Raw genomic sequence first — 14,397 nt, forward strand, 5'->3', positions numbered from 1 at the left:
CGCAGGGGCACGAAGAGGAGAGAAGAGCCACCAGGATAAGAGTGGCCAGAGGAAAAGGCGAGACATGTTCTCCAGGAAACATCCCCCTGCCCTGGCTCAGGAAGAGAGCTACCGCCCAGCCCGGGCCCCGGAGCAGGTAAGACCCACCACCAAGCGCGCTTGCCCGCAAACAGGTCGGATGACCTCTCAGTCCGGGTGAATTCACGGTCAACCCCTCCCTCCCCTACGCCCTCGTCCCTCCGTGCCACCTTCCTCCCCCGCCGTCGGTGAGCTTTGGCTTCCCAGCCCGGCGCTGAGCTCCCTGCAACCAGTCCTCGGGCGCATGATGCTCCAGGGGTCTCTGAGCGTCCGCGACTCTAGCAGGGTCATGGGCAGAGTTTCCTTCAGCGTCAGAGCTGGGTCGGTCCGGAGACCCCGTTCTCCTTGGCAGGGGCGTCGCCACGTCTGCTACAGAGTCCCTCCTCGGCCGGGCGCCCTGCGCGCAGTGAGTGGACTGGGCGGCGCGCGGGCACCCGGGGAGGCTGCCGCAGGAGCCTTCGCGACCAGCCCCTCGGGGGTCCCCCGCTTCCCCGCTGAGCCAGCGTCGCGGACGCGCGACCTGTGCGAGCACTGCGCAGCAGCCGGGCAGGCCCCAGACGTAAGCGCCCCCCAGCCCACTTTCCTGCTGCGCGCGTCTGGGTCTCCGTCCGTCTCACAGCCCGGACTCGCGCTCGCTTCCCCGGTGCCGAGCTGGGACCTGGAGCTCACTGTCCATTCTGAGCGTTGGGCACCCATAACCGGTCCCGCTCGCCCCGTGCCAGGAACTCCTGCGCCCCCAGAGCGCAAACTTTGTCTCTGGCGCAAATCAGCCGGGGCACCCCGGGCGCCAGCCTCCGAGGGGCGCAGGTTCAGAGCTGCGCCGGGTTTGGCGGCCCCGATCGTGTCCTGGAAAGGGAACGCGCTGCCCCTAGCTCGGGAGAGGAAAGGTAGGGAAGAGCATCGCGGACGGTCCTCACCGGCCTGAGTTCCCAGGAATAGGGTCTGATTTGCGACTGCGCTGCTTTTGCGGTGACAGGAGGGTCCCGGCGACCGCTCACTGCCGCTCGGTTCGGCGTGCACGAGTCCCTCTCTGCGGGCGGGGACTCTGAGGGCTGAGCGGGCAAGAGGAAGGTGGTGTCGCGTCGGATCCTGTGGGGACTCTTCCCCTGCTCGCGTGGCGGGCGCCCGGCTCCTAGTGCCACCGGCTCGGGGCGGGAGGATGGCGGTGCAGGCGCTTTTAGCGCAGCGGGTCATTGCCAGCCTGAGCCCCGGGCGCTGCGAGCTCGTCAGGACAGCGTCGGGCTAGGCTTTCCCAGGGAAGCTGTCCTCGCAGTTCAGAAAGTGGGGCTTTCCTCCTGCGGGAAGCCTCTGAGAACAATGCACGAAGCCTCATTCTTGTAAAAGGCTAAGGCGGCTTCTATACACATTGTAGTCTGTAGGGTTTTTTTGTTTTTGTTTTTGTAGAGTAATTTACTGATGGAAATAAAACTGCAAAGGAATGTCTGCTACCAGAAGGGGAGCCAAGTCAGGATCGTTCTCCAACAACACACGTTTTAGCTGAAGGTGTTGAAATTAAAGATGCTGCAAAACATTAGTTTTTGGCACATCCTGGAGAGAATGTGAAGAAACACTGCATTTTTTTAAAGTCATAAAATCAATTTTTTGTTCGTCACAATACATTCACCTGCCTTTTTGTGCTATTTGGTCCCCAGTAGTTTTGTTTGTGTGTTTGGGACTAAAAATTAGTCCCCAAACCAGATTCCTGGGGATCGACAGGTTAAACTAGAGGTCGGTGTAGACATGTATGAGAGTGGGGCAGAGCAGTCAGGTTTTCCATAGAATCCTTACCAGGACACCGGGAGTTGCACTATGATGAACTATTCTCAGAGCTATTTGGGTGGGAAATCTCATAAATCCCAAAACCCCAAGATGCTGCAAAGCTTTATTTAGGGGAAGGGGCATCTTCCCAGAAAGTTCCTTGCAGGATAGGCTTACAACTACGATGATAAAAACCTCTATTAACCTTCCAGGAGGTTAAATTAAGAGACAAATAATAATTGCCTCATTCATCTCATGGAGTGTATTTCCAGGCACAGTGAAACTTTTTTTTAAAAGAAGATGCATAATTAACTCCATCAGAAACTTTCCTCTTAATGCTGCAGTAATCTTAATAGTGTTAGTCTGGAAGGCATCAGTGCTTCTACCACACACACCAGCTGGGGTTTCATTTTGGAAAAACCACCTTTCCCACCAGGCCTTCATCTGGGTTTCAGAACTTGCTGGCTCTATTTTCCTTCAAGCCCCCCAGTTGCCCTTCCCCATTGTTGGGGGGCAGACAGGAAGGAGGTTGGGGGAGAAGCTGAGCAGCCTGTTATCTCCAGATAGCATTGTCACCCTCTAAAATCTGTATTTTCAGATCTCCGTACTTAGTGAGGTACTAGGTTGCTCATTTTTCCTCTTTCCCTCACCTCTAGCCTCCCTTGACATAAAGACCTAAAGTCTTAGGGCTTTGGGGTTTCTGAGTGTCTTACTGCTGGGGAATGGGAGCTCTTTGAAGACCAGGAAAGCTGCAATACAGAATTTTCCTGAAGGGATCCAAGGGAGAAGGGTTTATTTCATGTGACACTGACCTTAATAAGTTATTTGACAAGCATGCGTCCATGTATCCTGTTTGCCCCATCAGGGTTTGGAAGATAGGGCTGGTTGGCTTAAGTACACTGACCTGTATGGAACACTAGATCCACAGGAAGCTCTCAGGCAACCTCCAGACTGTTCCATGAAATCTACTCAGACACGCGCATGTGCACACAGACACATGTGCGTGCTTTTGTGTTTTAGACTGTTCAATGAGGGTAGCAAAGAAAGAAGTCGCAAGAATGAAAGATGCTGTTAGTTTGTGTGCCTTGGAGAGGAGAGTATGGAGTCTGGTGTCTAAGCTAAATTCAAATCTCTAGCTTTAACCCTTAAAAGTGACAAGGCTCTGGGCAAGTCAGATGCTACTGTTGAACCCTAATGTCCTCATCCAGCAAATGGGGAGAATATTTCTAACCATTTATAAGAATGCTGTGAGGATTAAGGAAATGAGTAAGTCCTAGAAATACTATCCATACTATTGGTCTCCCTAACCTATTGTTTGTTTTCTTTTTTAAAGATTTTATTTATTTATTTGAGAGAGAGACGGTGAGAGAGAGCATGAGTGAGGAGAAGGGCAGAGGGAGAAGCAGACTCCCCGTGGAGTTGGGAGCCCGATACGGGACTCGATCCCGGGACTCCAGGATCATGACCTGAGCCGAAGGCAGTCGTCCAACCAACTGAGCCACCCAGGCGTCCCATAACCTATTGTTATTTACAGAACTGGTCTCATCTTAGACTCAATGAGTCTACGCCAGACTTCTCTCCACAGCCCCACTTCTGTGAGTCTAAAGCTGTGCTCTCCAATGGAGTATTTGCTGGTCACACATCTGGTGGTTGCTGGCAATGCTCGGCATTCCTTGGCTTGTAGCTCTGTCACTCCAGATTCTGCATTCCTAGTCCTTCCCTGTATTTCAGTGTTCTTTCCTCTTATTATAAGGACATCATATTTGGTTTAGGGCTAAATCTAATTCAGTATGACCTCACCCTAAATAAGCACAAAGGCAAGACCCTATTTCCAAAAAAAGTGTCACATTCTGAGATTCCAGCGGACATGAGTTTCAGGAGACACGGTTCAAACCAGTACAGATGCAGATAAGTAATCCTTTCCCTGCCTGGATTCCTAACCCCCTAGAGGCTGATTTTGTTTCTGGGACTTTGCTAAACCTGCTTTATGCCAAATATAGTCCCACCACGTTGGTTATTCTTACAGACAAATAATCACGTGCAGGATGGGGAGATTAGGTCTGCTTCCCATGTGGGCAGGCGTGGAATACATGGGATGGGTCATCTCTGATTGCTGGAACCGCTGCCCCTTCCTGAACCTGTTGCTATTCCCAGCCCTATCGCTAGCCTCGACTTCTTTGTCTTTGCTCAAATAGAGCCACTGTTGTCCGAGAGCACTGGCTGGTCTGCCTCATCCCTGAGCATTCTGCAGCAGTGTTTGCTCAGCTCAGAGCTCTGCCAATGGGTGCCCATAAATTATGTTTTTCGCTCAGCCTGCTGGCAGTTGCCTCCATCCGCTCACCTCCCAGCAGCTGTTTGAGTGTTCTCCTGCAGTACATTTCTGCATGTCCTCGCCATCAGAGCTGGTGGTGACAAGCGCAGTATCAGTGCTTGATGGGCTGGTTGGAGACACAGGGTGGTCCTCTAGGCTAGCCCTCTTGCCATTCAGTTATCAGTGCTGCAACTCTGCTGGCACCTCAGGAGGACACCTGTCGGGGAAGGCCAGGCATCCAACAGTGTAGCTGAGGAATTGGGCAGAAAGTATAGCAGGGGAATGGCAAAGAACGTTTTCGTGCTACTCGTTGTAGTCAGCCCAGGACCTCTTCGAGCCTTTAGGCTGAAAGTGTCTGAAGAACACCTTTTATTTCCAGCAGTTGGGAGATTTTTAGAGAAAGGCCTTTATGCAGCTGAGAAAGGGAACCCTGTCACTCTCCAAAGCCATGAGGTCATTCTGCAAAAGTGTCACAGGAGCATAGTAAATGTTGATAGCACCAGGAAATCTTAATGTGGAGCTTCCCTGAACCCCCATGAGCAGCGAAAAATCTCTATAAACCATTCCATGTGAATTTTTGTGGCTAGGGCACCATAACATCCTGAGAGTCATGTACCAGACCTGAATAACTTCAACTTAAGAGAATCAGCCACACAGCCAGGACAAAGGGAAGAATAGATTTGCTCACAAACAGTACTCTGCCAGGCACAGTACTGGGCTTTGGGGTTCACCTGTGGACAAAACACAAAGGTTCAGGCACATGTGGAGCTTAGCTTCTAACTAAGCGGTGAACACAGAATCAGGAGTGCAGGGAAGAGAGATAACTATTTAAGTAGTGTGAGTCCCTTTGCCTCCATTCTGACTAGTGCCAGGGAGAGAGCCCAGTGGTAGGGAACCCATGGTTCATTTTGGAACACCAGTGTCTTTCTGTGTAGCCGACTTGCAGTCCTCTGTGTGGTCCTGTGTTTAAAGCTTTGTGCCTTCTTGTCCTCTACCCCAAGCCAGTTAATTCTTCTAGTACTCAACTGATGAGCCTGTTCCGTCTCTGGACAAACTGACCGTATGGGGTTGATGGACAGAAGGTGCCTTGGTCTCCAGTGTAGTGCTTTCCTTAAGGATTTGCAAGGATTATTTTGATTCTCACCTTTGCGGGTCTATTTCAGGGCCCCATCCTGCAAGCAAGATGACACTCCTCTGTAGTGTGGTTTGGAGATCAAAGCTGTATTATTTTGTTTAATCTATTTCTCTGTGATCATTCAGAACAATTTTGCCCAAGTGGAACAAACACAGGAAATCACAGATGGGAGTTCTAGTCTTCATCTGACCCTAAGTTGCTCTGAGACTACAGAAGTCAGCCTGTTTGATCCCGGTGTCCTCACAGGTAAAATGAGGTAATTGGACGAGATACTCTCCAAGGTTTCTTTCTGCAAGGTAAAAGCTGAAGTGTTAATGCCGCAGAGAAAAGGAGCAGTGCATTGTACCCTTTTATTCTTTCTTTCCCTCCTCTCGAAAGTGCTATTTGGGGAAGAATTATCCTGGTGGACCTTAATGTCTGCTTCTCTCTTTGTGAGTCTTTTTGCTGATTCTTCTTACGGTGACCATCTGCCAAAGTATAGAATTTTCTGTTCATCCCCAGACTGATCAGATGAAATCTGATCACCAGAGCCTAGATTTGTCTAGCGGTACCTTTTCTGACTATAAATCAAAGCCAAGCACTTCACCAACGCATGCGACTTACGGGTGGTGGGAAGAATGGGGTGAGACCATCATGGGGGCTGGGGTCTTCCAGTAGACCGCCCTGGATCAAGCCGGGGGCCAGGTATGCCTCTGGGCATAGCGGAGGAGCAGTTTGACACAGGAGAAAAATCATTTTCCTAAATGGCTTAGTAGGAACCGTCCCCTCCCACCCCCATATTCTGTTAAGAAACAAAAAATAATAAAAATGTGTTCAGAGTAGTAAAGGAACCGACTTCTTAAGGAAAAAGGAAGAATTGTTGGGTCTCTGAAATCTAGGAAGCCTGGTTATAAAATAACTCGGGAAGTAGAGTGAGCCTGATTAAACCATTAAACCCAAGCCGGGGAAGTAGGCTCACGCAGTCCTGGGTGCTCAGGCATGCCGACCTGACTCATCATTTAGCTGCTGGTGCCTCCAGCAAGTACATTGCCCTCCGCTCGGTTTCCTTCTCTGAACAGTGGAAACAGGATCCCTCACGAGAGGGTTGTGAATAAGGAGTCAGTAAAATAATGTTTTGTGGAGATGCTTTGTAAGAATACAAGTTGCTGGGGGGCCCCTGGGGGGCTCAGTTGTTAAGTGTCTGCCTTTGGCTCAGGTCATGATACCAGGGTCCTAGGATCAAGCCCTGCATCAGGCTCCTTCCTTAATGGGAAGCCTGCTTCTCGCTCTCCCACTCCCCCTGTTTGTGTTCCCTCCCCGCTGTGTCTCTGTCAAGTAAAATACAAGTTGCTGAATTATTTTTTCTTTTTCCTTTTTTCCCCCTTTGGTTATTGTTATCTGTGGAGAATTTAGTTGTTCCTGTCCCTAGATAATATCCCTCTTGATTTGAAATCTCAATTCTGTGTCATCAGTCGCTCTCCCTAGAGAAGGCTGAAAGAAGAAATGTTGTTTTCTATGTCTGGGCTCCCTCTTGAGTACGACAAAAATACAGTGACTGGAATTTAACATCACTCTGCTTCCTTTGTGGTGTTTCTTCCAACACCATCCCTTAGAAATATAATGCCGGCCACAAAAGTAGCTACATTTGAAAAAAGCAAAAAAGAAACAGATTGAGGTCAATGTAATTTATTTAACTCACTGTACCTAGGATTTTATCATTTTAACCTGGAATCCATACAAAAATTATTCATGAAATATGTTACCTTTTTTTAATAATAAGTCTTCAAATTTCAGTACTCTCATGGCACATCCCAATTCAGATGGGTCAAATGCCTGCGCTCAGCAGCCATATGTGGCTAGCTAGCATCTACCGTATTGGACCAAATGGAATATGGTAGGTTGAATACTGGCCCCCAAAATATATCCATGAATGCCCCCTTTTATGGCAAAAAGGACTTTGCAGATGTGATTGGTCAAGATTGTGAGATGGGGAGATTATCCTGGATTATTTGGGAGGACCTGATGTAATCCCCATCTCCTTGGGCAGGAGAGTCTGAGTCAGAGTGTAAGGAACTATTGAGCCAGAGCAGCCCCACCTCAGTTGAACAGCCATTTTGTTGTTTATGCGGTAAAACTTACACTGACCCTGCCCCCCCCCCCCCAGGGGAACTTACTTAAAAGCAAGTCTGGGAAACCAGTCCCAGGTAACAAAGCCCAAATACAAGGGTGGGTCAGGTCAGGTGGAGATAATAGAGCCCAAATGCAGGGATGAGTTGGGTCAGGTGGAGACATCCAATCGGTAGAGCTCGCATACTGTCTCCCTAGCTACCAAAGAGTGTGGGCCCCGCCTTTTGGGCGCCAATTCTGACTAAGGTGATAGGCGAGTTCAAATAGCTACTATGGGGTGAATTGAAATTCAATTGGCCACCGTGTGTGACCTAGCATGACTGTGCAGCTTTCTCTGTGTGTTACAATCTCATTCACCACCTGTGTGTGGCCAGGCCCAATCACATGGCCTTTGCTCTATAAAAGTTAGTCTGTGAGGCAGGGAGGGGGTCGCCCTCTTTGTAAGGGGTGGCCCCGACCGGTCTGTTGGACCGTTGGTTTGATTCTTGATGCTTGGCATGAAATAAAGCTTTGCTTGACCTTTGCTTTGTATCAGTCTCGCTCCTTTGACCATGGACCCATTATTGGGGGACCCAAGAAGAGAAGGAAACAATGAGATGGCGGGTCCACGTGGAGATTGGAGAGAGGTGTTTTCAAGATGCAGGAAGGTCATGGGACGCATGGGTGGCTCAGCAGGTTAAGCCTGTGCCTTCGGCTCAGGTCATGATCCCAGGGTCCTGGGATCGAGTCCCGCGTCGGGCTCTCTGCTCAGCAGGGAGCCTGCTTGCCCCTTCTCTCTCTGCCTGCCTCTCTGCCTACTTGTGATCTTTCTGTCAAATAAATAAATAAAATCTTTAAAAAAAAAAAAAAAAGATGCAGGAAGGTCCGCCAGCCATGGCCTACAGATAGGTAGTGGCTAAAAACTGGAAAACGCAAGGAAACAGATGTTCCCCTGAGAGCCTTCCAAAGGAAGGGGCTTTGCTGACACCTTGGCTTTGGTCCATCGAAACTGACTGCAGACATCCGACCTCCAGAATTATGAGGGAATGAGTTTGTGTTGTTGTCAGCCACTGTGGCAAATGGTTACAGCAGCTATAGGAAACTAATTCCTTACTAATGGTCTAATGTTAACATCGTTTCTAGGACTCTTTTGAGAAGGTGTCCGTCTGACTCCCATCAGCTTAGACAGTTACGGTCACTGGCTTCATCCCAGCCCGGGCTAGGGTAGCGATGCCCCGTCTTTCCTAGGATTGGTACACATGATAGCCATCCTCCCTGAGCAGAGGGGTCTGTTTCTGACTGACTTGATTGCATCCTTCGATGGTAAAACTCAGCTGATGTCATTGTCCTTGAGGATGAATAGCGGAGAGAGGATACAGTACAAAGGAGGGAAAAATGGTTGAGAAAAAGTTACTGGCTCTCTCTACTAGCCACTCAATATTTTCTTAAGTCTAAAAATGTGCTGAAAACAATGTCTGTTAATTAAAAAAAAAAAAAAGGTATGGCTCTGTGGGTTTGGTAGGAGTATGGTCATTCTTACATCTTTATCTGTGAATGTTAGTGAATGTGATTGGATTGCTAATTCTTAATGTTCAGTGAGCAAGAGAATCACTGGGTGAGACCCAAGAATTTGCATTTCTAACAAGTTCCAGGAGCTGCAGATACAGCAGGTGGGCAGGGAGGTATTGGGAGAGCCGCAGGCCTGGCCTCCATGGGGAGGGTGCGGCCCTATTGCTGGGAAGGCCCCCAGGCCAGTCTCCCCTCCCCCACCAGGGTATACACAGAATCCTCTTCCAACAATAAGCCCAGTGGGCCGTTGCTAAGAAACTTGAGAGTGGGCACCTCTCCTCTTGCCTAGCTCTTTTGTGTCTCCCACCCTGAGGTCTAAAGTAGATGACAATCCTGAGATCCCCAAGTCTTAGCTAAAAATACTTTATTTGCCACAGAGGCCAGCTGACTTCTCAGATTTCCCAGTTGGAGTGAATCCCCCAGACCTGGGGCTGCCCCAGTGGAAAGGCTATAAACAGAAAATACCAAGTTAAAAATAGCCCTGGGGAGGCCCCTCAGAGCTCTCACACCCAGCTGCCCACAGGAGATGACCAGTTCTGGGCAAAGGGGCGAGTGTGGGGGGAATCAAGCCAGGAAGGACCGAGGAACTGTGGCTGCGTCCTGGTTCAGCCTGTGGAGGAGTTAGGGCAAATTTTAGAGACTAGCTCCCTTTCTCCTGGTCTTGGTGGGTTTTGGGGGTTTTTTGTTTGTTTGTTTTTTAATGTAAATTTTAGAATTGGTAACTATAGTCCTAAACCTGGGTAATGGTGATTTTTATGCTACTGTCTTCTGCATGACAATAAAATTGAGCTTCCCATCCTTTCTGAAATGGAAAAAAGAGAGGCGTCCTTCCAAAGGTGTCCTTGGTGAGAAAATCAAGTGGTCCCTTGGAAGGACTTGTAAGAGCTGATTTGCGTGCCAGGATCAGTGGTCCAGGTCACCTTGGGGCCACCTCTGATTGCCTCACTCCCTCCCATCTAGCACTCACACTTTTTTTTTTTTTTTAACATTTTATTTATTTATTTGATGGACAGGGATCACAAGTAGGCAGAGAGGCAGGCAAAGAGAGAGAGGGAAGCAGGCTCTCCACTGAGCAGAGAGCCCGACGCAGGGCTCGATCCTAGGACCCTGAGATCATGACGGGAGCCGAAGGCAGAGGCTCAACCCACTGAGCCACCCAGGCGCCCATAGCACTCACGCTTTTTATTTGGATTGTTCTGACTTTACCTCTATCAACCGAATGTCCCTAAGAGAAACAAAAATGCTCTCTGGGAAGAGATAAATATTCCTAACTTAGAATATTCTCCAATCATTTTGTGTCAGAAACTCCTACTGGTAGGCAACATTCCCCCTTTCCTCCTTGAAGAGAACTTTCCCAACAAGTGAAAATTATCTTCTTTCCGGAAAAAAAATTATTTATTTTCCCTAGTGGAAGTAAACAAAACTCATGGGATAACTGTTATGATTTTCATTAAAAATTTTTAAAAATTAAAACAAAATGTCTTTTGAACTTTTATTTATTTATTTTTTAATTTTTTAAAGCGGGCTTTTCTTTTAAAAAAAAATGTGTTGTTTCTCCACTCACATTTCTCAAAGACAAAGGAAAAATATAAAAAAATTATCCAATTTGGCTTTTTCCCTGTTAATAGTGTTGAATGCTCTGCAGTGTGGCCGGGACATTGGTCAAGTTGGAAGGAAGCGATGGACTCAGAGCTTCTCTGATGGTTTGGCTGCAGCAGCATCAAACCCCAAAATACACATTATACACACTCACAGCCTCCTGACCTCAAGGTAAGGGAGAAGACTGAAGGATCTTGTGTGTGTGTTTTCTTTTTTTTTAATCTTTTTTAACGAAGTAGGAAAAAAGTAAACAAAGGAAGAACATGATTGCTTTCTATAGATTTCAAACCTTTGTTTGGATCTTCCTATTCTTGCCCGCATGGTGAAGAGCCGAGTCCTGAATTTGTTCTCTGGGTGGAGCAAACCTGGGGTAGTGCAGTGGCCAAGACCCTGGCTGCAGATGGGTGCACTGCAGGGTGTGTTGGAGCCCAAGTAGGGAAAGGAGGGTTGGGTATGGGATCAGTCTGGGTGTGGGGTCAGAGCTTGGTAGGATGAAGAAGGTATCCACCGGTGGGGGCAGCCGAGGCAGGATGTCAGAGCTCAGACATCGTGAGCATGGCGCCCCATGGGGAGTTGGGGCTGGGAGACTTGTTGCAGCCTGGAGGACTGATCAAATAATTACACATATTAAGAATAAACCACATCTCTTGCTATTGGAAACAGGAGTTAAAGATAGAAAAAGGCAGAGAACTAAATCTAGAACCCTAGATTTAGATATGGGATTGGATTGGAGGTTCGGGTATAAATGTGTGTTTCAACATAGAAAGATAGATGAGTAGAGATGTAATGTGTGTATGTATATGTGCACAAAAGGTAAATACATTCCCCCCTGTGGCTCTTCTTTGCTGAAAGACACCAGGAACAGTGACAACCTAAAAGCAGTGAGCAAACACTCTCAGTTCCAAGGGACAGCCAGCTCTAGGTTCTAGATAGAGTTTTTTTTTTTTTTTTTTTTTTTTTTTTAACAAAAAGGAATGAAGGTTCTTGGAGAAATGGCTGATTCCAAGGGTGAGGCAAGGGAAGTACAAGATGAGTCTGAAACACCTTGTTCCAGAAAGCAAGAGAGGGCTCAAAGAACGATGGGTACATATTAAAAGGACACAGAAGCCAGACTGGCTTGGCTCCCACTGGCCAAATAGAGAGGCGTTTAGTGTCAAAATAAGTAATGGTGGTAACAGACGATATACCATTGAATAGAACAGGAAACCAAGAGTCCATGTATGTGTCAACAAAAGGATAGTGAAAATTTGAAGGAATGGGATATTTACATAATTTTAATACCTCACCACAAAATACTTATTGATTATACACATGACGTGGGGAGGAGGAGAGTAATATTACCCATAGGAAAGCTTGGCAGACATCACGTGATTAATGTGACTGTATCAGTAAATGAACACATGGATAGGATACAATGAGAAGAATATAGGACCCCTTCTGTGATATTTCTGCTACAGACATCGAATTTAATCCTGAACCGCAATTCAGCACTCCTGTAATTTACAAAAGCATCAAAGTCATAGAGGTCAAAGGAAGACTGAGGGAGACCAAGAAAACATGAAAACCAAGAGGGATATCTGATTCTAAATTAGACTCTTTGGGTATAAAGGGACTATTGGGACTATTGGTAAAACCTGAGTGAGTTCTGAGAATTAGATGGTAGCAGTCTATCTGTGTAATTTCCTGGTTTTGATGGTTGTAATGTAGTTATGAAGGAGACTTCCTTGTTTGTAGGAAATACCCACTGTCATATTCCAGAGTGATAGGAATCTAGTTGACAACTTATGAAATGGTTCAGAAAAATAGTTCTTTGTATTGTACTTCCACCTTTCCTATAAATCGGTGGTTGTCTCAAATTTTTTAAAAAGGAGAAAAAAGTAAATATATTTTATTTAATAATTTCAAGAGATTTTAAAACTTTTTATGTTTGTATCTACATTAAGACAATTAACTTTTTAAGAAAAAGATTTTATTTATTTATTTGACAGACAGATCACAAGTAAGCAGAGAGGCAGGCAGAGAGAGAGGAGGAAGCAGGCTTCCTGCTAAGCAGAGAGCCCAATGCGGGCTCGATCCCAGGACCTTGGGATCATGACCTCAGGGGAAGGCAGAGGCTTTAACCCACTGAGCCACCCAAGCACCCCTTGTATCTACATTAAGACTATTTGTAATCACGACAACATTTTTGGGGAAACGGTAAGCAAAAAGTATACTGTTAATACACAATCTTACATTTCCAAAAGGAGAATTTTTTTCCTAAGTTCTTCATATGAAAACAAGATTAATTATAATCACTGCATTCACAATCATAATTTTTAAAAAGATTTTATTAATTTATTTGACAGAGAGTGAGATCACAAGTAGGCAGAGAGGCAGGCTGAGAGAGAGAGGGAAGCAGGCTCCCTGCTGAGCCAAGAGCCCAAGGCAGGACTCGATCCCAGGACCCTGAGATCATGACCTGAGCTAAAGGTAGAGGCTTAACCCACTGAGCCATCCAGGAGCTCCAACAATCGTAATTTTTAATTGCATTTTGGTAAAGGATAAATGTTAATGCCCAAGTTTAGGCAATTATTAAACATTTACAGATATCTTTTTTTATTAGTCTCTTAATTTAGATTCAGAGGTTTGCCTTTCATAAGCAAATTAGATACATTCAAAACATACTACATACTTAAAAAATTTATCATTTATATGTTTGGTTTTGTCTCAAAGTATTGATAACTTTAGCTCTGGAAAACAACTCAGAAGAATTGACTGATATTATTCTTTGTAAAATACTATATTATAACTTTTAAAAATTTCTCTTTCACCTATTGGCCCATCCTCTCACCCACTTCTCCTCTGGTAACCACCAGTTTGTTCTCTGTATTTAAGTCTGTTTGTTCATTTATTTTGCTTTTTAGATCCCACATATAAGTGAAATCATATGGCATTTGTCTTTTCTGACTTTCACTTAGCATAATATCCTCAGATCATCCATGTTGTCACAAATGACAAGGTCTTATTCTTTTTTATGGCTAAAATTCCCCTACTTTTTATCCATTCATCTATTGATAGACACTTGAGTTGCTTCCACACCTTAGCTACCGTAAATAACGCTGCAATAAACGTAAAAGTGCATATGTCTTTTCAAATTAATGTTTTTATTTTCTTTGAGTAAATATCCAATAATGGGATGACTAGATAATATGGTATTTCTATTTTTAATTTTTTGAGGCATCTCCATACTGTTTTCCACAGGGCCTGCCCCAATTTAGAGTCCCACCAAGAGTGCACGAGTGTTCCTTTTTCTTCTCATCCTCACCAACACTTGCTAGTTCTTGTCATTTTGATACTGTCCATTCTGACAGGTGTAAAACGATATCTCATAGCAGTTTTAATTTGCATTTCCCTGTTGATTAGTGATGCTATCTTTTCATATGTCTTTTAGCCATCTGTATGCCTTCTTTGGAAAAATGTCTATTCAGGTCTTCTGTCCATTTTTTAAATTATACTATTTGGGAGGTTTTTGGTGTTGAGTTGTATCACTTCTTTATGTATTTTTGATATTAATCCCTTATTGGATATATCATTTGCAAGTATCTTCTCCCATTCTGTAGGTTGCCTCTCTGTTTTGTTGATAGTTTTCTTTTGTATACAAGAGCTTTTTATTTTTATGTAGTCCCAATACTTTAATTTTGCTTTCATTTCCCTTGCATTAGGAGACATATCTAAAAATATGTTGCTAAGGCTGATGTCAAAGAGATTCTTGCCTTTGTTTTCTTTTAGGAGGAGTTTTATTGTTTCAGGTCTCATAGTAAGGTCTATCATCTATTTTGAGTTCATTTTTGTATATGGTATAAAACGGGGGTTTTCTTAAACC

The 14,397-nt window shown here is 45.7% G+C and overlaps 1 protein-coding gene across 1 annotated transcript in view; it reads left to right on the forward strand.

The window, feature by feature from the left end:
- Positions 1–223: 223 nt before the first annotated feature.
- Positions 224–14,397, forward strand: part of CORIN (corin, serine peptidase) — a 243,648-nt gene continuing 229,474 nt past the window's right edge. Inside the window, exon 1 of the mRNA XM_032852353.1 lies at positions 224–637. Within this exon, the coding sequence (XP_032708244.1) occupies positions 323–637 (315 nt within the window). The 5' untranslated portion in view covers positions 224–322. The remainder of the gene's footprint in view (positions 638–14,397) is intronic.

The sequence above is a fragment of the Lontra canadensis genome, unplaced genomic scaffold (assembly GCF_010015895.1).
Source record: "Lontra canadensis isolate GAN:19392208 unplaced genomic scaffold, GSC_riverotter_1.0 scaffold1, whole genome shotgun sequence".
Classification (NCBI taxonomy): domain Eukaryota; kingdom Metazoa; phylum Chordata; class Mammalia; order Carnivora; family Mustelidae; genus Lontra; species Lontra canadensis.